Source organism: Oratosquilla oratoria, chromosome 2 (assembly GCF_046742065.1).
Source record: "Oratosquilla oratoria isolate Oo_2021 chromosome 2, ASM4674206v1, whole genome shotgun sequence".
Classification (NCBI taxonomy): Eukaryota; Metazoa; Arthropoda; class Malacostraca; order Stomatopoda; family Squillidae; genus Oratosquilla; species Oratosquilla oratoria.
In genome coordinates this window covers 90,180,990-90,205,150 of record NC_134778.1, presented here as the reverse complement: position 1 = coordinate 90,205,150, position 24,161 = coordinate 90,180,990, and the positions used below count along the sequence as shown (strand labels likewise).

The following is a 24,161-nucleotide window of genomic DNA, read 5'->3' as shown; positions in this document are numbered from 1 at the left end:
AGGGATGAAGGATGGTGGAGGCAATGTTTCCTAGATCTCCTTTGTTGAAAGTCACTTTTCTTGTTGATGCTGCTCCTGCGGTGGTAACCATGTCACTAGCTCTCTTGATGGGAAAATGTGAGGACAAACACCACACCCGTCTGTGCCATTTCACTTGCGATGATTTAACCTCATACATCTTCAAACACTATATAGTCAAGCTGGACATAAGGACTTTAATGCTAACATGGATTTCTGATAATTTGTAAACAGGCTCTAGTATAAAAAAAATTTGAATGCCAATATTATCCTTCCCTAATTTAAGAACAATATACACTATAACAAGGTATATTCATTGCAATGAATCAAAAGTTAATCTAATAAAATCATTAATATCTTTGAGCACTGAACATACAAGGAAAAAAAGTGAAAAGAAAAAGGATTAAAACTCCCCCTTTCCTACTGATAAAACGGAAAACTCAAAGTGGTTTATCACAGGAAAGAAAAGTGCATGAGATGGCAAGGTGCAGTCAATATTAACGTTGTGATGTGGTTGTTTACATCTTACCCTCACTACGGTCTCCTTGGCACCAGATGGCAGCACCTGTGAATGCAAATATTACATACAACATAAAGCAAATGACTGAGGGCTTCCTTCAAATTTCCTTCTAAAGCTTCTGTACATCTAGAAAATCTAAGCAACCTTCTTAAAATTAATCAGTTTTAGAAATTAAGCAATTAACATTTTTGTCTGAAGTTCAATAATTGTACTAAATCCTCTAGAAAACAACAAAACTACATATATTCCTACAAAATAATTGTTTTATTGAAAATGGGTGGTAGAGCAGTTGCTGTGCCCTGAAAAGTGGGAATCATAATCAGTAAGGAAGTTCTCAATTACTAAGAACTTTAGTATAAACTATCATAATACCTTGACCATTCAGTATAATTGTTAACAAGACAACCAAGTTAATCAATGCTCAATAATTTGGTTTATCAATATATGGCAATATCTTTAAAGGCTATCTATGACCTAACTCCATCACTTTCAAATCTAAATACAAAACTGGCAAACTATACATTTTCAAAACTAATAACCATTTACCCACTAACCTTTAAATGATGGCTTGATTTCTGAAAAAGAAAAAAAAAACACTTCGTTTTTCTTGCATCAAAGAAAACTATTATTTCTGTATAAAATTCATGAAAAAATATATTAAGTAAAAAATAAATCCATAAGCAAAATAACTATTCAGTTGCCTTAGTTCTCTCTTCCATGAAACCCACATCCACCAGTAAAACTGCCACATCCAAAGTCACTCACTATAATTTGTATTACTGTCAGAAAAAGGTAAGTGTGGGGCAGTGTAGTATGAAATGATCTTGTGTGTGGTAGTTTCACCTGGGAGGTTGAAAACTTTTATGCATTATTTCTGCTTGTGCTAATGTTCTCATGTACAATTCCTTCAACCTTCAATTTCTATATTCCTTCTTTGAGTTTCAGCTTCCCCTTTATACATACATACAACCAAGGCTTTTTCCCCCTTACAAGGGAGGTAGCCAAAAAGAAAAGGCATAAAACCATTCCCACCCATTCCATCCCTAAATACACTCCACCCTCCTTCTTATCTTAGCACCTCCTGGATGACGGGTCATCCCTGCACCTTGTCCACTGCCCTGGGTCAGAGGCAGTGTTGCAAGACGCAGCACATCCACAGCAAGGCCACTTCATTAAATCAGCGACCCCCCATGCAGAAAAGGAGAAGACGAAGAGAAATCCCTTTGGGCTGCGTCAAATTTTTCTCACACATACTACCTCAGCCCCCATCCACCCACCCATTCCACCTCATGCATCACAGCATCATCCATATACACCCATTCTAGATTCACCCCTGTCTTCTGTCCCCTCCCATCCTTCCTCAACAGACAATCCTCTCTTCCCTAAAGCCCCTTTCACACCATCCATCCATCTCATCTTAGGACGCCACCTCATGTTCACTCCCTCCACATCTGCCTTCCATACTTCTTTTACTAGTCTTTCTTCACTCATTCTTTCCATGTGTCCAAACCATCCTAATACTCTTTCATCAACCCTATCTCCCAACTCCCTTACCACCCCTGTTCTCCTCCTTACCTCTTCATTTCTCACTCTATCCAACCTAGTAACCCCCATAATACTTCTCAGACATCTCATTCAAACTCCTTCTCTCTTATGTTCCATGTTTCTGCCCAATACAGTGCTGTTGGCACAATCACTCCTTCATACAGTCTCCTCTTAGCTTCCATTCCCAAATGTCTATTCCTTATTACACTTTTTAATCCACCAATGCATCTCCTCGCTTCTCTCAATCTACATTCTACCTCTACCTCCACTCCACCCTTTCCTGCCACATTTGCACCCAAGTATCTAAAACCATCCACTTCCTCCAGTCGCTCTCCCTTAATGCTCACTTCCAGTCTGCTGCCACTTTCACCCCTTGTACATCTCATCACCTTACTTTTACCCACATTTATCTTCAATTTTCTTCTCTCACACACTCTCCCAAACTCTGTCACCAACTTCCTCAATCCCTCTGATCATGCTACAAGCACAGTGTCATCCACAAACAACAGCTAGCTCACCTCCCACTTTTCTCCATTTTCTTTAACCATCTCCAATCCCTGACCCACTACCCTTGCATTTACCTCTCACACCACCCCATCCATATACAAGTTGCACAGCCAGGGTGACATAACACACCCCTGACGAAGTCCCACCTTTACCTCGAACCACTCGCTCTCTCCATTTCTAATCCTGACACATGCTCTACTACTCTCATAAAAACTCTTGACAGCTCCTAGAAGCTTTCCTCCTATCACGTATATCCTCAAAACTTCCCACAGTGCCTTCCTGTCTACCCTGTCATAAGCCTTTTCCAGATCCATAAAAAAAAAAAAAAAATCCTTACCTTTTCCTATAGCTTTCTCACATATCTGTCTTACCACAAAAATCTGATCTACACAACTTCTACCTGTCCTAAATCCACTGTTCCTCACCAATTACTCCCTCTCCTAATCCTCTTAATCAAGATCCTCCCATAAGCCTTCCCAACTACACTTAACAAGCTAATCCCTCTGAAACTACTACACTCACACTTGTCCCCTTTTCCCTTGTAAAGTGGAACTATACAGGCACTTATCTAGTCCTCCAGCACTCTACCATGTCTCAGATATTCTTTGCATGTATCAAATACATCCTTTTCAAACTTTTTTCTTTTTCTATTAATCTTGTATATACATATATTTTTTAAATAATCTCTTGTCACTTTTCTTTCTTGCCACCTCTCCTTATTTTGTCCCTTTTATTATGCCAGTGCATGTATTTTGTTGATTTTTTCTTGTCACTTTGGGTATGTATTTTTCAACTCATGTTTTAAATCTTCTACAAGATAATCTACCTCTATAACTTAATAAAACCTCCTTCCAGTCTGGATCTTTGAAACTTTTTTTCCGCTCCAAATCTGCCATTGAAAAATTATAATTTCCTTGATATTTCATTTGATACTGTCTTTCCTGCTTTGAGCACAAATTCTACAACCAAATGATCACTTTTACCAAATGGGTATCGGTAATTCAACAATTCTATCACCTCAGATTCTTTTGGTTAAAATCACATCCAGTCTTGTGGGTTTTTCATCATCTCTCCATCATGTTGGTTCTTTCATCCACTGGGTTATTACAGAGCTTATTGCTATGTTCAGTAATATGCTGCCCCACAAGTCTTTTTACCTTATGTTTCCCATTCTTCCCAATTTACCCCTCCACAGTTGAAGTAACTGTTGATGGGAGAAGGCGTGGGGTAGATGCAAGTGGAGAATGGTTGTGTATGGATGATATTTTGACACAGCCCAAAAGGATTTCTCCTAGTCTTCTCTATTTTTTTGCATGAGGGGATGAGGAGGGAGGATTACCATGTAATTGAAGTGGCCCTGCTGAGGATGTGCTGTCTTGTTGCATTGCTTCTGACCCAGGCAGTGGGCAGGAGACGGGGATATCCCTTTGTCCATGAGCCAAGATGAAAGGGAAACAATGGCTGTTGGATGGGAGTGGAATAGGTGGAAGTGGATGGGAGTGGAATAGGTGGAAGTGGGTGGATGTCTTGGCTGGCTACCTCCCACAAGGGGAAAGAGGCTCTTGGTATACAGATAAATAACCATTTAAAGTCACCTAAAGGAGTAGTATTTCCATTTTTCTCTATAACCCTTTCTAATTCCTCAGTTATATTGTTTATTAAGCCTCTGTATTCTACTTCATTCCATGATCTTGTCTTGGGTGAAATGCTACTGATATGTCTTGTGCCACCCTTTTTGTTATTAATTTTAATATTGTGTGTGTGTGTATTTTACCTAGTTGTATTTTACGGGACAAGAGCTATGCTCGTAGCGACCCATTTTTGTATCTCTCCACATCCAGTTTATTCTTAAAATCATGTATAGTTCTGGCATTCACTGTTTCTCCATTCAGTTTGTTCCAGACATCAATCACTTTGTGTGGGAAGCTATTTTTTTCAGGTCTCTTCTGTAACTGTCTTTCTTTAGTTTCTTTTCGTGTCCTCGTTTCTCTTCTGTCCCATTTTAATTAGTTGTCTCTATCAAGACAGAGGTGAGTGGAGAATGGTTGTATATGGATGATGTTGTGACTGCATGAGGAGGAATGGGCGGGGAAGTGGGGGGTGGGGTAGTATGTGTGAGTAAATTTTGACGCAGCCCGAAGGGATTTCTCCCCGTCCTTGCCTTATATGCAAAGGGGGACTGAGAGGGGGGGTCGCCGATTAAATGAAGCGGCCTCGCTGTGGATGTACTGTGTCTTGCGACACTGCTTCTGACCCAGGGCGGTGGGCAGGGTGCAGGGATGACCCGTCATCCAGGAGGTGCTCAGATGAGAGGAAGGGTGGGAGGGGTGTGGAGTGTATTTAGGGATGAAATGGGTGGGAGTGTTTTTATGCCTTTCCCTTTTTGGCTACCTCCCTTGGAAGGGGGAAAAAGCCTTGGTATATGTATGTATGTATGTATGTATCAAGAATTTCCATCCCTTTCATAATTCTGAAAATGGTCAACAAATTGCCTCTCTCTCTTCTGTGTTCCAGTGTTGACAGATGTAATTTCTCCAATCTTTGTTCATCTGTCAGATTTGACAGTGTAGGTGCCCTTTATGTCGCTGCTCTTTGGACTCTAATTTTCTTATGTTCTTCTTTGTACTAAGTGCCCACAGTGTTGCAGCATATTCTAGTCTAGGTCTTATCAGCGTAATAAAAAAATTTTTTACCATCTCATCTATGTGGTTGAAGGCCACTTTCATTGATCTCAATAAGTCATAAGTCTCTCCAAATAATTTAATGACATGTTTATCAGGTGTCAAGTCACTCGAGATGATTACTCCTAGGTCCCTTTCTGAATCGACTTTTTTGACTTCTTTGTTTCCAATTCTATACTGTCCCAATACTATTTTTACTTTTTCCAAATTCCATTATGCTACATTTCTTGATGTTGAAGTTCATCTCACATTTCTGACTCCATTCCCATATTTTGTCTAGGTCATCTTGCAGTGATCTGCAAACTTCTTCTGTTCTTACTCTCTTGAGTAATTTGGCATCGTCAGCAAAGAAGTTCATTAAACAATTAACTCACTCATCCATATCATTTACATATATATGGCAAACATTAAAGGGGCCAATACAGAGCCTTGTGGGACACCACTTTTCACATCTTCCCAGTTTGAATTTTTCTCTCTAAGTACCACTCTCATTTTTCTCCCAGTTAAGAAATCCTTCACCCATTCCTGTGTGTGTGTGTGTGTGTGTGTGTGTGTGTGTGTGTGTGTGTGTGTGTGTGTGTGTGTGTGTGTGTGTGTGTGTGTGTGTGTGTGACGCCACTTTTCACATCTTCCCAGTTCGAATTTTTCTCTGTAAGTACCACTCTCATTTTTCTACCAGTTAAGAAATTTTTCATCCATTCCTCTCTCTCTCTCTCTGTGTGTGTGTGTGTGTGTGTGTGTGTGTGTGTGTGTGTGTGTGTGTGTGTGTGTGTGTGTGTGTGTGTGTATTTCACTTGGTCTTTGGATCACATGTTGGACTCGTGATTGACAGCTATTTCCCTCCCGAAAGAGAGCTCAGAGCTCGTAGGTCCGATCTATGGGTAATGCTATGACCTTACACACACACACACCCCCAACTCCCTGCCCACGAGAGTCAGAGTAACGACCCGAAGCGCAGCGGTACCGAAATAATTTCGGCCCTGGGCAGGATTCGAACCAAGAACTACGGGCCACTATGGTAGCAGTTCAGCGCTCTACCAACTGCGCCACCGAGTCGTGTGTGTGTGTGTGTGCACGCGCACATCCATGTATTTGAAGAGGTTCAATACTATAAAAACAATGATGCATACATTTTCCCATTAACTTTCAAAATTGCTAAAACTGACAGTAGTTACTGTTGAAATTACATAAACATTAAATGGCTTTCATTGTTAGTTCCTGTACCCAGTCCACATATTTCAAGACAAGTCCCACAATAACCCTCAAGTATACGTAATATCAAATGCCTACATTATGTAAAATCTAAGTAAAGAATATACAACATTATCACTTGCCTTGCTGAAGGTGCACTACTTTCTCTTCTTAGCCAAGGAGAGCATTCTGGAAAAACTCAAGAGTTTGGTCAGGTGCATAAACAAACATTTCAAAATACTTAATTTCTGAAGAGGTAGATATCAATGCTAATCCTTCATTAAGTCAGCACATTTATGATTTAGATTTAGAAAATAATATACTTTTTCATTTCCTGTCCTATGACTGAATTATGGTGCATGAAAATAACCTTAAATATAGAAACAAGACCCTTCTGAAATTATGCACTGCACAAGTGCTCAAGCACATCTCGCACAATCTATGAATCAGTAACACGTGCAGCATGTATAATAGTCCAACCTGTACAAATAGCTGACAAAGAAATTATGAAAATTTCTGGTATGACTGCTTGAATTTTACAAAAATATTTTGTATATAATCTTTCAAGCCTGAATTTACCAAAGTTGAAGCATAGGTGTTTGACTTCAAATATATCACATATCAACAATACCTATTACTCACAATGGAACTTGTAAAATAACATGCTTATATTTAAAATGCTTATATTAATCAAAGTATGGAGTAATATCACCCATTTTCCTGTGTAGCTGATGAGTCTACTGAAACTTTTGTTTTCCTCCAGCCTTCAGCCCCTTCTCTTTTAACAGCTTCTCCTTTTCACTCTTCCTCTGCCCCTCTTTGTTTCTTTTTGACCTCGTCTTGATCCTGCAGGTTTCACTTCCTGGCAAACAATCTTGCTTCTAGTGCGGGAAACTCTACTCCTGCCACGACTAGGTCCAGCACGTCCACGTTTGACATTTGTTCCACCTCTGTTGCTTCTCCCACTCTGAAAAGTGTCTGCATTTTTAACTGCTTTAATTACTTGTACATCTTTGGCTACTTCATTCTCTTCTTCATGCGTATGACACATACTGGGACTTTTCACATCATCACTTTCTTTGTTAAGTTTTCTCCTTTTAGTTCCAATAGTTCCAATATTACTGGTATTTCTATTTGCACAGCGTTTTGCCCTCATTTGTCTTTTAGGTACAACCTTGCCTATGTTCACTTCACTATTATTCTTACAAACATCAGTTTTTAAAGGTGACAATTGAACTTCTTTCAAGTCTTGTGTTTCACTAACCAACTCCATTTTGCCATTCTGTGTTTCTTTTACCAACTTGGTTTCTTTAGACAGTGTTTCACAGGCCCGTCTGGTTTCCTTAACCACTGTTTCACTGGCTAATTCTGTTTCCTGAGCCATTGTTTCACTGGCTAATTCTGTTTCCTGAGCCATTGTTTCACTGGCCAATTCTTTTTCCTGAACCAGCGTTTCACTGGCCAATTCTTCTTCCTGAACCAGTGTTTCACTGGCCAATTCTTCTTCCTGAACCAGTGTTTCACTGGCCAATTCTATTTCCTTACCCTGTGTTTCACCAATCGATTCCATTTCTTTAGACAGCGTTTCACTGGCTGATTCAGATTCCTTAACCTGTGTTTCACTAGCCAATTCCGTTTTCTTAACTGGTGCTCCACTGACTAACCTTTGAGTACTAGAGACAGGACAATCTGGCTTCATAGTCACCTGTTCTAGAGTGGTAGGCTGACTTGACAAATCCCCTGTCTGACTTGAGCATTCACTTTGCTGACTTTCACTTTCTACACTAGAACTATTTGAACAAGGCTCAGTTGGTAATGCTGCCTCTTGCAAAACCACTTTTACTTCTTTAACATTTTGTATTTCACTATCACTCCTACATTTCCTATTTTCTTTATCAGAACTACCTTGTCCCGAGTTTCTTATAGAAGACTTTTTAATTAGTTGTGTTACATGTGAAATTATATTGCTGACTTTTGAACTAAAAGTAATAGCTGTCTGTTTAAACTCCTCCTCAACACTACTTTCTTGGGCTCTTCCAGTTTGTAAAATTCCATCCTTGTTTCCTGTTGCTCCCTTGGCTCTCTCTTTAACCATTTGCCTTCCATTTTCTTGTTCTGAAACAAATTTTAGTTATGTTTTCATATCTGTGAATTTTTTTTCTCCAAATATTGCCAAACCATTAAACATTATATAAACAAAATCTTAGCTTCAAAACTGCATGATCACAAATTATTGATCCATAAAAATTAGAGAAGTAAACTACATCCAAGCTGTTCCAAAGGTACAGCCATCTACTTAAGTTCCCTAACAAGTACTACATGAATCTGAATGTACTTTCAATAATGACAATTAATGCCTCAAGTTCCACTGACTGCAGATCCAGTGGCTAGCAACTGTATTCAGGCCTTATCTAAAGAATGAGCATCAGCTGCACCTCTTGATGAAGGCAAGGGAGGTTAATAGATTTTGTAAAGGGGCAGGGAGATGACTGCTGCCCATCTTGCAGGTAACCCACCACTGGCTCCTATGCATTTCAGCTTCTTAATATTGTTGATGAAACATGACATTCAAATTACATCACTGGATCTTTAGTATGATGCATTAAATTATGTATGGTAGGACACAGAGGAAGAGGAAGAGGAGGAAAATAAATACAGTGGCCTTTTACTTTGGTGAGCTGACGTTTCCTTTTCACTGCTGGTTTTCTGACGAAGGTGTTGGTAGAGACAGGAGTCATCATTACAACGTCCAAGTAGATCATATGGACACAACTCGCTCATTTCATCCAACTTCTGCAAAGAACAACTAAACACAAACCATATTATATGTTGCACTTCATAAATTCTTGTCATACATGAAACTTAATTATCCGATGAACAAATAAACAGCTGAATAATTATATATATACATAAGTGTGTGTGTGTGTATTTACCTAGTTGTATTTATTTAGTTGTAAAGTAAGGGAAGGGAGCTATGATAGTCTTTGTATCTCTCAGTATCAAGTTTTTTCTTAAAATCTTGAAGTGTTTACACACACTGTTTCTTTGTCTAATTTGTTCCAAGTGTCTATCACTCTGTGTGGGAAGCTATTTTCTTCAGATCTCTTCTGTAATTATCTTTTTTGAGTTTCTTTTCGTGTCCTCTTGTTTTTCCATTGTCCCATTTCAATAAATCATTATCTAAGATTTCCATTCCTTTCATAATTCTATAGATAGTAGGTCTCCTCTTTCTCTTCTTTGTTCCAGAGTTGGTAATTCTAATTTGGGCAGTCTTTGTTCATATGTCAATTTGGAAAGAGTTGGTGCCAGTTTTATTGTTGCTATTTGTATTCTAATTTTTTATAGTGTCCATAGTGTTGCTGCGTACTCGAGTTTTTGTCTTATTCGTGTATTTTTTTTTTCATTTCCTCGTCCAAATAGACAAATGCCACTTTTATTGACCTCAATAAATTGGAGGTTTCTCCAACTATTTTATTGTCATGTCTGCTGATCATCACTCCGAGGTTTTTTTCCGAGTTTACATTTTTGACCTCTTCTTCACCAATTTTATTCTCTCTCAATATTCTGTTTTTACTTTTTCCAAATTCTATTATCCACATTTCTTGATATTGAATTTCACTTCCCACTTTTCAGTCCATCTCCAGATCTTGTTCAAGTCTTGTTGTAATGAGTTGCAACTACACTAATCACTTCATCCCAATTAGTGTGTGTCTCTTATCACCACTCTCATTTTTCTTTCATGCAAGTCTTCCATCCACTTCAGCAGTTTGCCCTGTATTCCTCCTGCAGTTTCTAATTTCTTTGGCAACTTCTTATGTGGCACCTTTATCTAAAGCTTTTTTCAGGTCTAGAAATGCACAATCAGCCTTGAATAGAAACACATTAAGTTTATGACGCATGATCGTCCATGTCTAAATCCAAATTGCCTTGGATTTAGTATGTTTTTTTTTCCAAATGCCTTACCCATCTAATTTTGACCATTCTTTCACAAATTTTAGCTATCGTACTTGTAAGAGACTGGTCTATAGTTAGTAGGGTCTTCCTTGTTTCCTCCTTTATATAATGGTACAATATTTGCTCTTTTCCCATCTTCTGGAACTTTTCCTTCTTTCAATGAACTGCTTATTAGACTAAGTATTTTGTCTGTTAGTTCATTCCTGCATTCTCTCAAAATCCAGTCTGCCATTTCATCTGGTCCATGCGATTTTCTGACATCGAGGTTACTCAAGCGATTCATTATTTCATTCCTTATTACTTCTCTTTCATAGGGGGGCTTTCTCCTCCCACTATCTCTAAGTTGTATGTTCTCCCTCATAAACACCGATTTAAAATGCTTGTTCATAATTTCTGCCATTTCTATTTCCTCTGTGTATTCAACTCCTTGTCATTGTTTCTCTAATTCTTGTTAGTTTTTCAGTTTGTTGTTTACAAATCTGTAAAATAAGTTTTGGTCGATCTTTACATTTTTCTATGACATCCTTTTCATACTCTTTTCTTCTCTGCACACTTGTACATATTCGTTTCTATAATTAGTATATATTTTTCATTTTTCAGGTCTTATGTCTTTTTTTCCATTTTATCCAAGCCTTATCCCTTTTGTCTTTTAACTCCCTACATCTTTTGTTGTACCAACACTACATATCCTTTTTCTTGTTTTTGTCTTGGAACATACTTTTCCACTCCTTTATAAATTTTTGTCAAAATGGTCCATTCCTCTTCATCATCATCTCTATAGAACAAAAAATAAAGAAAGAATAGGACCAATTAAAAACAATGAAAATGTCGTGATAGAATCGGAGGAAAAAACGAGTGAGGAGTTTAACAATTATTTTCTATCGGTGTTTACTAATGAGAGGTTAGATAAAGTACCTGACTGTGATCCGGTTTTCAGAGGGGATGAAGAAAGTAGTCTATCTAATATCAGCATTAGTAAAGTAGTAGTCAATCAGATTGAAAGACTTAAAGCTGCAAAATCCCCGGGTCCAGACGATATTTTTCCAAGAATGCTTAAGGAGTGTAAATTGGAAATCTGCGACCAGTTAACTGAAATATTTAATAAATCAGTAGACACTGGTTTTGTGCCTACTGCTTGGAGGCAAGCAAACGTTGTTCCTATTTTTAAGAAGGGAGATAGATCATTTATATGCAACTACAGGCCAATCAGTTTGACATCAGTTATAGGAAAAATGCTTGAATCAGTAATAGTAGACTCAGAGAACACATCGAAAGATATAATCTAATTTGTGATTCACAGCATGGTTTCTCCAAGGGTAAGTCATGTGTGACTAATCTTCTATCCTTTTACACTAAAGTATATAAGGCATCAGATAACAATGAAAATTACGATGTTATTTATCTTAACTTTAGCAAAGCGTTCGACACGGTGCCACACCAGAGACTACTAAATAAAATCAAACCCCATGGCATAGGAGTTAATGTGTTAGAATGGATTAGAGCTTGGATTAGTAACAGAAAACAAGTGGACCATAAATGGAGTAAAATCTAGGTGGGGCAATGTTATTAGTGGGGTTCCCCAGGGCTTGGTTTTGGGTCCCTTGTTCATTATGTACATAAATGACTTAGACAATGGGATAGTGATGTTCGAAGTTTGCCGACAACACTAAAATAGGACGCCTAATTATGTCAGGAGACAACGCAGAGATTCTGCAGGATGATCTTAACAAATTGTTCACATGGTCGGTGAAATGACAAATGAACTTCAATATCTCTAAGTGTAGTGTGTTAAACATAGGGCTACACAACCCCAAAATTAGATACAGCTTAGATAATACACTTTTAGAGAAAACTGAGTGCGAGAGAGACTTTGGAGTTCTAGCGAGTCTGGACCTTAAAACCAGGAATCTGTGCATTAGTGCCAGGAATGAAGCAAACAGAGCATTAGGTTTCATTGCTAGGATGGTAACGAATAGAAGGGCAGAGGTAATTATTAAACTCTATCTAGCGATAGTTAGACCCATCCTTGTCTATGCATCTCAGTCCTATAGAATGGACATCAATTCACTAGAATCAGTACTGAGAAGAATGACCAAAATGATATATGGACTCAGAAATTTACCTTACAAAGAGAGGCTTAGGCACCTTAACTTATACTCTCTGTTAAGATGCAGTGTAGGGTGATTTAATAGAGGTGTTCAAGTGGATCAAAGGCTTTAACAAGGGTGATGCAACCAAGGTCATCATATTAAAACAACAGGGCAGGACTCGCAGTAATGGTTATAAAGTAGACAAATTTAGATTTAAGGAAATAGGCAAGAATTGGTTTACTAATAGGGTGGTCGACGAATGGAAAAAAATTAATAACCATGTAGTAAGCGCTGAAACTATCAGTTGTTTTAAGCAACGATTAGACAATTTTATGGATGTGGATCACAGGTGTACCCATCCTTGACTATGTGGTACAGTTTTGGTCTCAGTCCTATAGAATGGACATCAATTCACTAGAATTAGTACTGAGAAGAATGACCAAAATGATATATGGACTCAGAAATTTACCTTACAAAGAGAGGATTAGGCACCTTAACTTACACTCTCTGGAAAGATGAGTGTAGGGTGATTTAATTGAGGTGTTCAAGTGGATCAAAGGCTTTAACAAGGGTGATGCAAACAAGGTCATCATATTAAAACAACAGGGCAGGACTTCCAGTAATGGTTATAAAGTGGACAAATTTAAATTTAAGAAGGAAATAGGCAAGAATTGGTTTACTAACAGGGTGGTCGACGAATGGAAAAAACTTAATAACTATGTAAGTGCTGAAACTATCAGTTGTTTTAAGCAACGATTAGACAATTTTATGGATGTGGATCACAGGTGGTGATGGATATGGAGCTGCCTAGTGTAGGCCTTATGGTCTCTTGCAGTCTCCTTCATTCTTATGTTCTTATGTACTGTTGTTTCCTCCTTGTGTATCTTTTCCCAGTCTGCTTTCTGAAAGAATTCATATTTTATCAAAATTAGTTTTTCCATACATCAACCTTCCCTTTCTATATATATATTTTTTTCCTCATTTAGTTCCAGTTCAATCAATATATGGTCACTTTTACTTATTGGTTTCTTATATTCAATCTTGTCCACTATTTCGGGTTCTGATGTGATTATTAGGTCCAATCTTGATGGTTCTACCTCATTTCTATACCTAGTATTCTCTTGTATCCATTGCGTCATTGTATGTTCTATAATCATATCAAGTAGTACATTTCCTCACAGGTCTTCTCCACCCTTCACTGTCATCTCTTCCCAGCAGATTTCTTTACAATTAAAGTCACCCATAAATAACTATTCTTCCTCCATTATCTTATTTAGTATTATCCTTGTGTCTTCTAACATTTTTGTGTTCTCTCTCTTCCCATGAAGCCATTTTAGGAGGCACATAATTTACTACAAACTTCCTGCTCTTCCCATCCCTGTCCTCCACTTCCATCATAAGCATCTCTATTCTTTCCATATGTGATATTCCTCACATTTATATCCTTCTTAGTCAGGAACATTACTCCATCCCCTTGTTTAACCTCTGTTTCTAATCCAATAATTATATGCACCATGTCCTACACTGTTGGGTGGTAGTGGGCCTTTCAATTTTGTCTCTACAATTCCCATTATGTCCGGTTCTTTTTCCTTCAGGTAATTATTCAGTTCATTCAAGCCTGTTATTAAGCCATCTATATTTGTGTAACACTTTCAATTTTCTGCTACTTCCATCGTGTTTTCTGTTTCCCTTCCGTTTTTCTCTGCTATGAACCATTTCCTCACTTTCATATCCACTACTCTCCAATAGAATTTCTCTTTGACTGTTTTTTTTCTTTTTTTTTCCCTTAGCTTCTAGTCTTTTTGTTTTCTCATCCTCTCTTTCCTCTTTATTCATTTCTCTTTTTATCCATACCTGTTTATACTGATCCCTTTCTGCTAGTTTCCCTGTTTTTACCAAGATATTCTCTGCTGTCGTTTGTGACCTGAATTTAACCTTAATTGGTCTGATCTTATGTGTATTGTATTTCCCTATTATATACATTTCTTCAATTTCTTTCCGTTTCTTGTTCATTCTCTTGAACTAATATCTTTTTTACCTTTTCCTTCTCTTTTACTCTTGTAGTCCTATTTGGGTTATGCTTCTCTTCCATCCCTAATATAATTATACATTTCTTTTTGTCCGCTAAGTCTCTTACTATATTCTCCTCTCTCATCACTTTAATAACTGTGTCCTTAGTTTCCTTCATCTGTTGTGTCACTATATCTTTAAATACAATTTTGTTGTTCTCTTGGACTTTTTTCCAACCCTGTACTTCTTTTGCTATGGACTCTTTATTCTCTTTATTATTATTCTTTAATTCCTCATTCTCATCTTTTACTATTTTTTTTAACTGTCTTTAATTCTTCTATTTCCTTAGGTTTTGGTTCTTCTTTAGTTCTTCCAATTTATCAACTCTTTGTGTAAACTGTGCAAGTTGGTTGAACCTTGCCTCCCAATGTTCAGTCATTTTCTTTTGCTTTTCCTCTAGACTTGCTAATCAGGAGAGGTTGGCATCCCCCCACCTCATTAAATCCATAGAAATTAATATCTCCACTTTCTATTGTGTTCTTATCTATATTTCTAAATTCAATGCTTTTACTGATATTTTCGACTTCACCTGCATCGTCTGCCCTCTTGTTGACATTTCTTCCGATCTCCAGGGGAGCCCGTTTGTCTCCTTCCTCATTTCCTTCCATTTCCCTCATTAATCCCTCCCTTTCTCTTTTTTCTTCACCTTCCCACTACACCACGAGCTTTCCCCCTTCCCCACTAATACAACAAAGGTACTCCCTCGTTGAGATCCACGAAAATTGCCCTCCTTTTCCGCAGTTCCAATCTTCGCTGTGAATCCAACGTACATGTGTGTGTGTGTCTGTGTGTGTGTGTTTTATAATGCTGTAAAAGTAAAAAACAAAGTACAGAATATTTAACAGGTTCCATTAATACTATTTGACAGGTACTTTTCATCTATTGTAAATTAGTATTATGCATAAAATGACCAAAACATTTAATACTTACTCCTCAGATTTGGCATTCCTAAGTGTTCGACTAGATTCACTGCTCGGCTTAACTTGAACATTTGGTAAACCAGTTTTTGGACTAGGTATTTCATTCTGAGAATCATGGGTCTTCCCAAGAACTTTGACATATGGCACAGCTCCAGAAAGCTTTTTTGTTTTTTGAACTTGGCTTAATTTTTGCTTTTCTAAACCAACATTTTTCCTGGGTTGGTTTTCAATATTTTTACCATTTCCAATGGCCTTTTCATTTTTGGTCAATTGTATTTTTGTATTCTTTTGGCTTATTGACTTTGATATTTCACTTTTGGGTATGGGTGATCTTGAAGTACTAAACACAGCACTTGATGTACCCTTCTTTAACTCATCTGCCGGTACCACCTTTGCCATTTTGGGAAGGCAATAACCATTTCCATATATCTGTAATAAAAAAGGCAAGATTTGAGTTAGAGAAAAACAAAAAAGTAGCATCATACATGTACCAGATGTCCACTTCTCCCTTGTAAGGTGGGTGTCAGTCAATACAATTCCCCACAATTGGGCATGTAGTGATGAGGTGGCACCCCTGCCATCCACTTGAGATATATAGATTACATACATATACCAAAGGATTTTTCCCCCTTACAAGGGAGGTAACCAAAAAGAAAAAAGCATAAAAACCATTCCCACCCACTCCATCCCTAATACACTTCACTCCCCTCCACCCTCCCTCTTATCTTAGTACATGTACATCCTTAACTATTCCTACTATACTCCTATCTACCACTACATAGTCCATTAACGCTCTATCTACCACCCTTCCATCCACCACCCTCTCCCATGTGTACTTATGCTCGACTTTCTCCCGAAACACTGTATTTGCTATCATCAACTCTCTAGACATCTCCACCATCAACTCTCCACTACGATTCTTTCCTGGAACTCCGCATTTCCCAACCACTCCAATTGGTTCCTTTCCTACCCTATTAAGGTCACCCAATACTACTTCATTGACGTTCCTCCCTAATCCCTCTATGCACTCATTTAAATCTATCCAAAAAGCCTCCCTTTCTTCTACACCCTTCTCATTACTAGGCCCATATGCACATACAAAAACCCACATCTCCCTTCCCAGTTTCACCTTCATCCACATTATCCTTGAGGAAACCTTCCACTCCACTATGCATTTACCTATCTCTTCACTTACTAGTATAGCCACCCCTTCTCTCCCTCTCTTCACTCCTGAACACCTCCCAATTACACTCCCAAACTCACACTCGCCCTTCCCTCTCAACTTAGTTTCACTCAAAGCCAACACATCCATCTTTCTTCTCACAAACATACTACCTATCTCTTCCCTTTTACTCTCATCTTTACCACATCCACGCACATTAAAAGACCAAAACCTTAGGGTGCTGGTTGGAAAACTCCTAGACCCTCTTATGCCTTTACTTTTTTTAGGAAAGTCCCCTGTGGGGCTACTGGGAGAAGGATGCCTGGTCCCAATCCCCATCCCATTTTCCTCACCTCTTACGATCCAAGTGGAAATACTTGGTGGCAGTATTCTTTTCCCCCCACCACAGGGTAGGCGAAACAAGGAAATGATATTCAGAGAAATGGTACAGGACAGTAACATGGGGTTGGGAGACAGCATAACAGAGGGACAGTAGCAGTATAATAAAAGTTTCATCATTTCTCTGTGAGCAAAGTCCTCATCTATCACAGACAAAATGATGTGTGGCTCTGGTCTGTAGGGGCACCCCATATAGACCCTAAAGTATCAACTGCACGCATGCTACTTTGCCATCACATGCAGCCAATACCCCAGATGGGGGTATAACATATACATTTATATATTACATGCCCAGTATATATTATATATATATTATATATATATATATATATATATATATATATATACACACACACAATGTGATGTATATAAAAGGTTTATTCAGTTTTACCACTGAAAACTAGAATAAAAAAAAAATATATTTCTCTCTACCTGTTTGCCAAGTGATTTTCCTCGACGTTCTAGTTGTTCCATTTTATTTTTATCAGTCTCCAGTTGGGTTTCCAGTTGTTTGATTTGAGACAATTTATTTTCAACTGCTGCTGACTTTGCCTTAAATGAAAAAAATATGGTACTCTCAGTATCAAGCAAAATAAAAAAAATTCTACTTATTCTTAATTTATTAAAGCTGTATCACCTCTCCCTTCTTTTCTTTCAACCTCATTTTCTTCATCCAATCATACTGTAGACATTCTCCAGCAATTACTCTGGTACTTTTAGGCTGTTATACGAGGGTCATTCCAAAAGTAATGTCTCCTATTTTTTTATTCCGCCCAAAGGGATCAGAGGGAATTGAAAATTGCATTGTTATGATTACTGAACTTATGCACTCATGACCTGAAAGTTTCATCTCTCTGTTGCAGATATTGATGGTGTGACACTCTAAGGCTGCGTTTCCACCATGTGAGTCCAGGCCGATTCTCGCCAAATGTTGTAAATTTGAATGGCTAGAAGGAGACTTTGCTTGCAGCATTCTAGACTTCCCTAAGAACACTTCAACAATCTGCCTGACATTCGTAAAGGTTTAGCTCCTTTCATTTCGCCATTCAGTTTCTCAGTATATGACACGAAGGCAATTTGACTTCTGAAAATTGAAAAAATGAAAGATTGCAACCGATGTCGTTTCTGCTTCAACGAACTCATGACAGCTGAGGAGAATCAGCCGAGACTCGCTTGGTGGAAACGCAGCCTAAGAAAGCAATCCCTGTCATGGACACGCGTCAGAAGCAGAGAGGAGTCATTGAATTCCTCCATGCAGAAAAAATTGAACCAATCAACATTCACCGGCGCCTGGTGAATGTTTACGAAGCCAATGCAGTTGATGTCAGCACAGTTAGGAGATGGGTTCGTCGATTTCAGTGGTGACAGAGATGTGAATGACAAAATGGACCGCCTCAGCAGGCACCGACTTTTACAATCGGGGCATCAAGGCTCTCGTTCATTGCTGGCAAAAGTGCATTGAGAATGGTGGTGACTACGTAGAAAAATAAATTCTGGAGCACAAAATGTCGCTTGTTTTAATGGTGCCACTCCCGTCTTTGTACCTCTTCAACTTTTTGAGTTAAAAAATAGGAGGCATTACTTTTGGAACAACCCTCGTATCCTCACACACACTTACACCAAAGGCCCCTTACTAGGGAGGTAGCCAAAAAACAATGGCATAATCCACTCCCACCCATTCCATCCCCATATACTTCACTCCCTTTCACCAGGACCTCCCTCCCTCTTATCTTGGCTCCACATGGATGACACATCATCCCTGAATCTCACCCACTGCCCTGGGTCAGAAGCAGTGTTGCAAGACACAGCACATCCACAGCAAGGCCACTTCATTAAATCGGCGACCCCCCCCTCTCCGTCCCCTCATGCAGAAATGGAGATAATGGGAAGAAATCCCTTTGGGCTGCATCAATTTGTTTTTCACACATACTTCCTCACCCCATCGCCCAAGATTTACCAAGACAGAGCAAATGAAGCAACCTTGCTGTGGGCATGCTGTGTCTTGCTACATTGCTTCTGACCCAGGGCAGTGGGCAAGATGTGGGGATGACCCATCATCCAGGAGGAGCAAGAAAAGCGAGAGGGAGGTGATGAATGGGAGTGGAGTATATGAGAAGAAATGGGTGGGAGTGGATTTATGCCTTTGACTTTAACTACCTCCCTTGTAAGGGGGAAAAAGCCGATGGTATATGATGTAACAGAGCATAGGGATAGTTATAGTTGAAAAGTGGTCCACTTTCTATTTTTTTTTCTTTTTTATGCAGAATAGTTTATCACAAAAAAAGAATGCTACATGACTTTGGTCCACAAGAGTATCACTGAAGACTCTAAAACCATACATACATCATACATATACCAAGGCTTTTTCCCCCTTACAAGGGAGGTAGCCAAAAAGGAAAAGCCATAAAATCATTCCCACCAATTCCATCCCTGCATACACTCTACACCCCTCCACCCTCCCTCTTAGCTCCTCCTGGACGACGGGTCATCCCTGCACCTTGTCCACTGCCCTGGGTCAGAAGCAGTGTCGCAAGACAGCACATCCACAACAAGGCCGCTTCATTGAATCGGTGACCCCCCCCCCTCATCGTCCCCTCATGCATAAAAGGAGAAGACGGGGAGAGATCCCTTCGGGCTGCGTCAAATTTTGCTCACACATACTACCTCACCCCCATCCCTCCGCCCATTCCACCTCATGCATCACATCATCATCCATATACAACCATTCTCCATTCACCAGACTCTAACATACTGACTGAAAAACTTATGCAGACAATACCCCATTGGAAAAAAGGGGGAAAGAAGGGGAGAAGGGGAAGTTGGGGAAGATGGGGAAGAAGGGGGAGAAGGAAAAGATGGGGAAGAGGAAGGGGGGCATGGTTAGGAGGGAGAGAAGGAAAAGTTGTAAAGAAAAAATGGGGGAAGGAGGAGGAGGTAAAGGTGAAAGTATTACACTGGATTCCACTGAGTTATCTTTTTGTTCCTGATTTGGTTGTTCTAGGTTACTTCTATGAAGTTGGTTAACCATTTGTTGTCATTGTTATGAATGCATGTTAAAATAATCTCTTTGGATTGTCCATGTCAAGGGACCTTATCAAAAGCTATGTTTATGTCATTGGCTGTGGCTACCATAACCATTTTTATTTTATTTAATTTATTATATTCATCTTATTAGCCTTTGGTATATGTATGTATGCATGTATGTGTGTACTAATTTATTTTATTTATTTTTTAATCCTCGCATTAGTTGTGTGATGTTTGTGAGCAGTATGCAGGTAGAGCGGGCTTCCTTGAATCAGTGTTGGTTGGGGGAGTTAGGTACTATATTTTGATTCTTACTGCTACTAGCCTCTCCATCACTTGAGATATTGTGGTCAGCTGTGAGATAGGTCTGCTTGATGCACAGTTTTCAGGTTTGGTTTCAAAAGAGGAATTATGTAAGTTCTATTATGTTCTGTAGTGAAAGTCATGACTTGTAAATTTGAACACTCAATTGATTGTTCATTTAAAAAATTAGAATTAGAATTTAATCCTTTACCTTAAAGAGCTTCTCCATGTTATGCAACTGATGACGCAACTTGCGAATTTCCTCTGACAAACCTGCTTGCTCCTTTTTGTCCTTCATTACCAAATGCAACAAATCAGACACCTTTATCACACTCTCATTCATTGTTTTCCTGCAAAATGGAAATAACTAATGAGAAAATATAATCACATCACTGAGAATATAAGACATTATTCTACATACACACACAATACATCTATTTACCAAGGGGCTCTTCCCCCCTTGTAAGGGAGGTAGCCAGCCAAGATACACAATACACGAATTCCAAGTATACATATATATACTAAAGGTTTTTTCCCCCTTACAAGGGAGGTAGCCAAAAAACAATGGCATAAAACCACTCCTACCCATTCCATCCCTACATACTCAACCCACTTCCCTCCCTTTTATCTTGGCTTCTCCTGGATGATGGGTCATCCCGGCATCTCGCCCACTGCCCTGGGTCAGATGCAGTGTCATGAGACACTACACATCCACAGCAAGTCCACTTCATTAAATCGGCGACCCCCTCCCACCTCTCCGTCCCCTCATGCAGAAATGGAGAAAATGGGGAGAAATCCCTTTGGGGTGCATCAACTTGTTTTTCACATACTTCGTCACACCCATCCCCCACCCACTCCACCTCATGCATCACAGTATCATCCATACACAACCATTCTCTATTCACCCCTACCTTCTGTCCTCTCCTGTCCTTCCTCAACAGACATTCCCCTCTTTCTCAATGCCCCTTTTACCTCACCCATCCATCTCATCCTTGGTCATCCCCACATGTTCACTCTTTCCACACCTCTTTTACTAATCTTTCTTCACTCATTCTTTCCATGCGTCCAAACCATCCCAAAACTCTTTCATCAACCCTGTCTCCCAACTCCCTTTCCACCCTGTTCTAATCTCATTTCTCACTCTATCCAGCCTAGTAATCCCTATCATACTTCTCAAGCACCTCATCTCAAACATATTCAAACTCCTCTTATGTTCCATGTTTCTGCCCCATACAGTGCTGTCAGCACAATCACTCCTTCATACATCTCCTCTTAGCCTCCATTCCCAAATGTCTACTTCTCATTACACTTTTTAATCTCACCCCAAGGCATTTACTTGCTTCTCAATCTACATTCTACCTCCACCTCCACACCTCCCTTTCCCACCACATTCACACCCAAGTATCTAAAACTATCCACTTTTTCCAGTCTCTCTCCCATACTCGCTTCCACTCTGCCACTTTCTCCCCTTGTACATCTCATCACCTTACTTTTACCCACATTTATTTTAAACTTCCTTCTTTCACATACCTTCTCAAACTCTATCACTAACTTACTCATTCCCTCTGATCCTGCTACAAGCACAGTGTCGTCAGAAACAATTGGCTTATCTACCACTTTTCTCCATTTTCTTTAACCATCTCCAATCCCTGACCCACTACCCCTGCATTTACCTCTCGCACCACCCCATCCATGTATTGAACAGCCAAGGTGACATAACACATCCCAGCCGAAGTCCCACCTTTACTTCAAATCACTCACTCCATTTCTGATTCTAACACCTCTACTACTCTCATAAAAACTCTTGACGGCTATTAAATGCCTTTCTCCTATCCCATATACCTGCAATACCTCCCACAGTGCCTTCCTGTCTACCCTGTTATAAACCTTTTCCAAATCCATAAAAGCCCAAAAAACATCCTTACCTTTTCCTAAAGCTTTCTCACACATCTGCCTTACCACAAATATCTGATCCACGCAACCCCTGCCTGTCCTAAACCCACATAGTTTCTCACCAATTACTCCTGTTCCTCTCCTAATCCTCTCAATCAAGACCCTCCCATAATTCATCCCAACTACACTTAAACTGATCCCTCTGAAACTGCTACACTCACACTTGTTCTCTTTTCTCTCGTAAAATGGACCTATACAGGCACTTCTCCAGTCCTTCAGCACTCTACCCTCTCTTAAACATTAAATAACCTCACTAGGCAGTCCACCATCACTGTACCTCCTTTTTTTTTTTTTTAGACATTCTGCATGACATCCATTTAACCCGGGTACCTTACCTTTAATCACCTTAACTGCTTTCACCTCATCTTTCCTTACTTCTCCTCCCTTTTTCTCACCCATCATGGTCATTTTCTTAGCACTTCCCACTGCAACTACCTTTCCCTCCCTGTCCTCATTTAGCAACTCCCTAAAATACTCTGACCATCTTCTTACTGCTTTCCCTTCCATTATCATCTCTCCATCTGCAACCTTTACCTTTTCTACTTGATTCACCTCCTATTCCTCTCTTAATTTCTTTCCAAAACATATTTTTATTACTTTCAAAATTTTCTGTCATACTCTTACCCCATCTCACATCTGCTCTCCTCTTTGCCTCCTTTATATTAATCTTCACTTACTCTTTTCTTTGTACCTCTCATATGATTCTCTTGTCCCATTTTGTAACTAATCTGTGAATGCTCACTTCCTCTCTTCTACATCCTTCTTTGCTTCCTCATCCCACCACTACTCTTCCTTATATTTCCTCCCATCCACCTTGTTCCACACACCATCTTTGCACACCTTGTGACACCCTACTTGAACCATCCCCATTCCTCCTCCACTTCTAGTTCTACTCTATCCTTCAGTACCTCCTACTCCTCTCTCAGTTTCTTGTATCCTTTTCTTTTTCTTTCTCATTTAAGCAGTTTACTCAAACTATCTCCTTACCTTCTGTCCTTTTCCTCTTTCTTCATCTATCCTCCACTACAGTTACCTTCCACCAAAAAATTATGTGATATTCCCCCAGTCTCTCCTTAGAACATGTATATCCTCAACTCTTCCTACTTTACTACTGGTTACCACTTTATAGTCCATTAATGCTCTACCACCCTTCCATCCACCACACTATTCCCATGCGTACTTATGCTTGACTTTCTTCCTAAACACTACATTTGCTATCATCAACTCTCTAGACATATCTCCACATCAATTCTCACTAAAAAAAATTCCTGGAACTCCACACTTCCCAACCACTACACCTATTGGTTCATTTCCTACCTTAGCATTAAGGTCTCCCAATACAACTACATTGACATTTCTCCCAAATCCCTTTATGCATTCATTTAAATCTATCCAGAAAGCCTCCCTTTCTTCGACACTCTTCTCACTACCAGGCCCATATGCACTTACAAAAACTCACATCTCCCTTCCCAGTTTCACCTTCATCCACATTAACCTTGAAGAAACCTCTTTCCACTCCACAACACATTTACCTATCTCTTCACTTACTAGTATAGCCACCCTTTCTCTCCCTCATCTTCTCTTCACTCCTGAGATCCTTCCAACTACATTCCCAAATTCAAACTCGCCCCTCTCTTTCAATTTAGTTTCACTCAATGCCAACACATCCATCTCTTTTCTCATGAACATACTGCCAAGCTCTTCCCTTTTACTCTCCTCTGTACCACATCAACACACATTAAAAGACCCAATCCTTAGGGTACTGGTTGGAAAACTCCTCCCAGACCCTTTTATGCCTTTACTTTTTTTTTAGTAATGTCCCCT

At 39.3% G+C, this 24,161-nt stretch overlaps 1 protein-coding gene across 2 annotated transcripts in view; it reads right to left on the bottom strand.

Moving 5' to 3' along the window:
* Positions 1-40: 40 nt before the first annotated feature.
* LOC143041091 (uncharacterized) overlaps positions 41-24,161 on the bottom strand; it is a 49,176-nt gene continuing 25,055 nt past the window's right edge. Inside the window, exons 5-11 of one of the 2 annotated variants that reach the window (XM_076212803.1) lie at positions 20,596-20,734; positions 17,490-17,609; positions 15,507-15,925; positions 9,132-9,268; positions 6,606-8,577; positions 1,093-1,113; positions 41-837 (exon numbers count right to left, since the gene is read on the bottom strand). In XM_076212803.1, coding sequence (XP_076068918.1) covers positions 7,244-8,577; positions 9,132-9,268; positions 15,507-15,925; positions 17,490-17,609; positions 20,596-20,734 — 2,149 coding nt within the window. In that variant the 3' untranslated portion in view covers positions 41-837; positions 1,093-1,113; positions 6,606-7,243. The remainder of the gene's footprint in view (positions 838-1,092; positions 1,114-6,605; positions 8,578-9,131; positions 9,269-15,506; positions 15,926-17,489; positions 17,610-20,595; positions 20,735-24,161) is intronic. The other variant, XM_076212794.1, reaches the window with a different exon arrangement.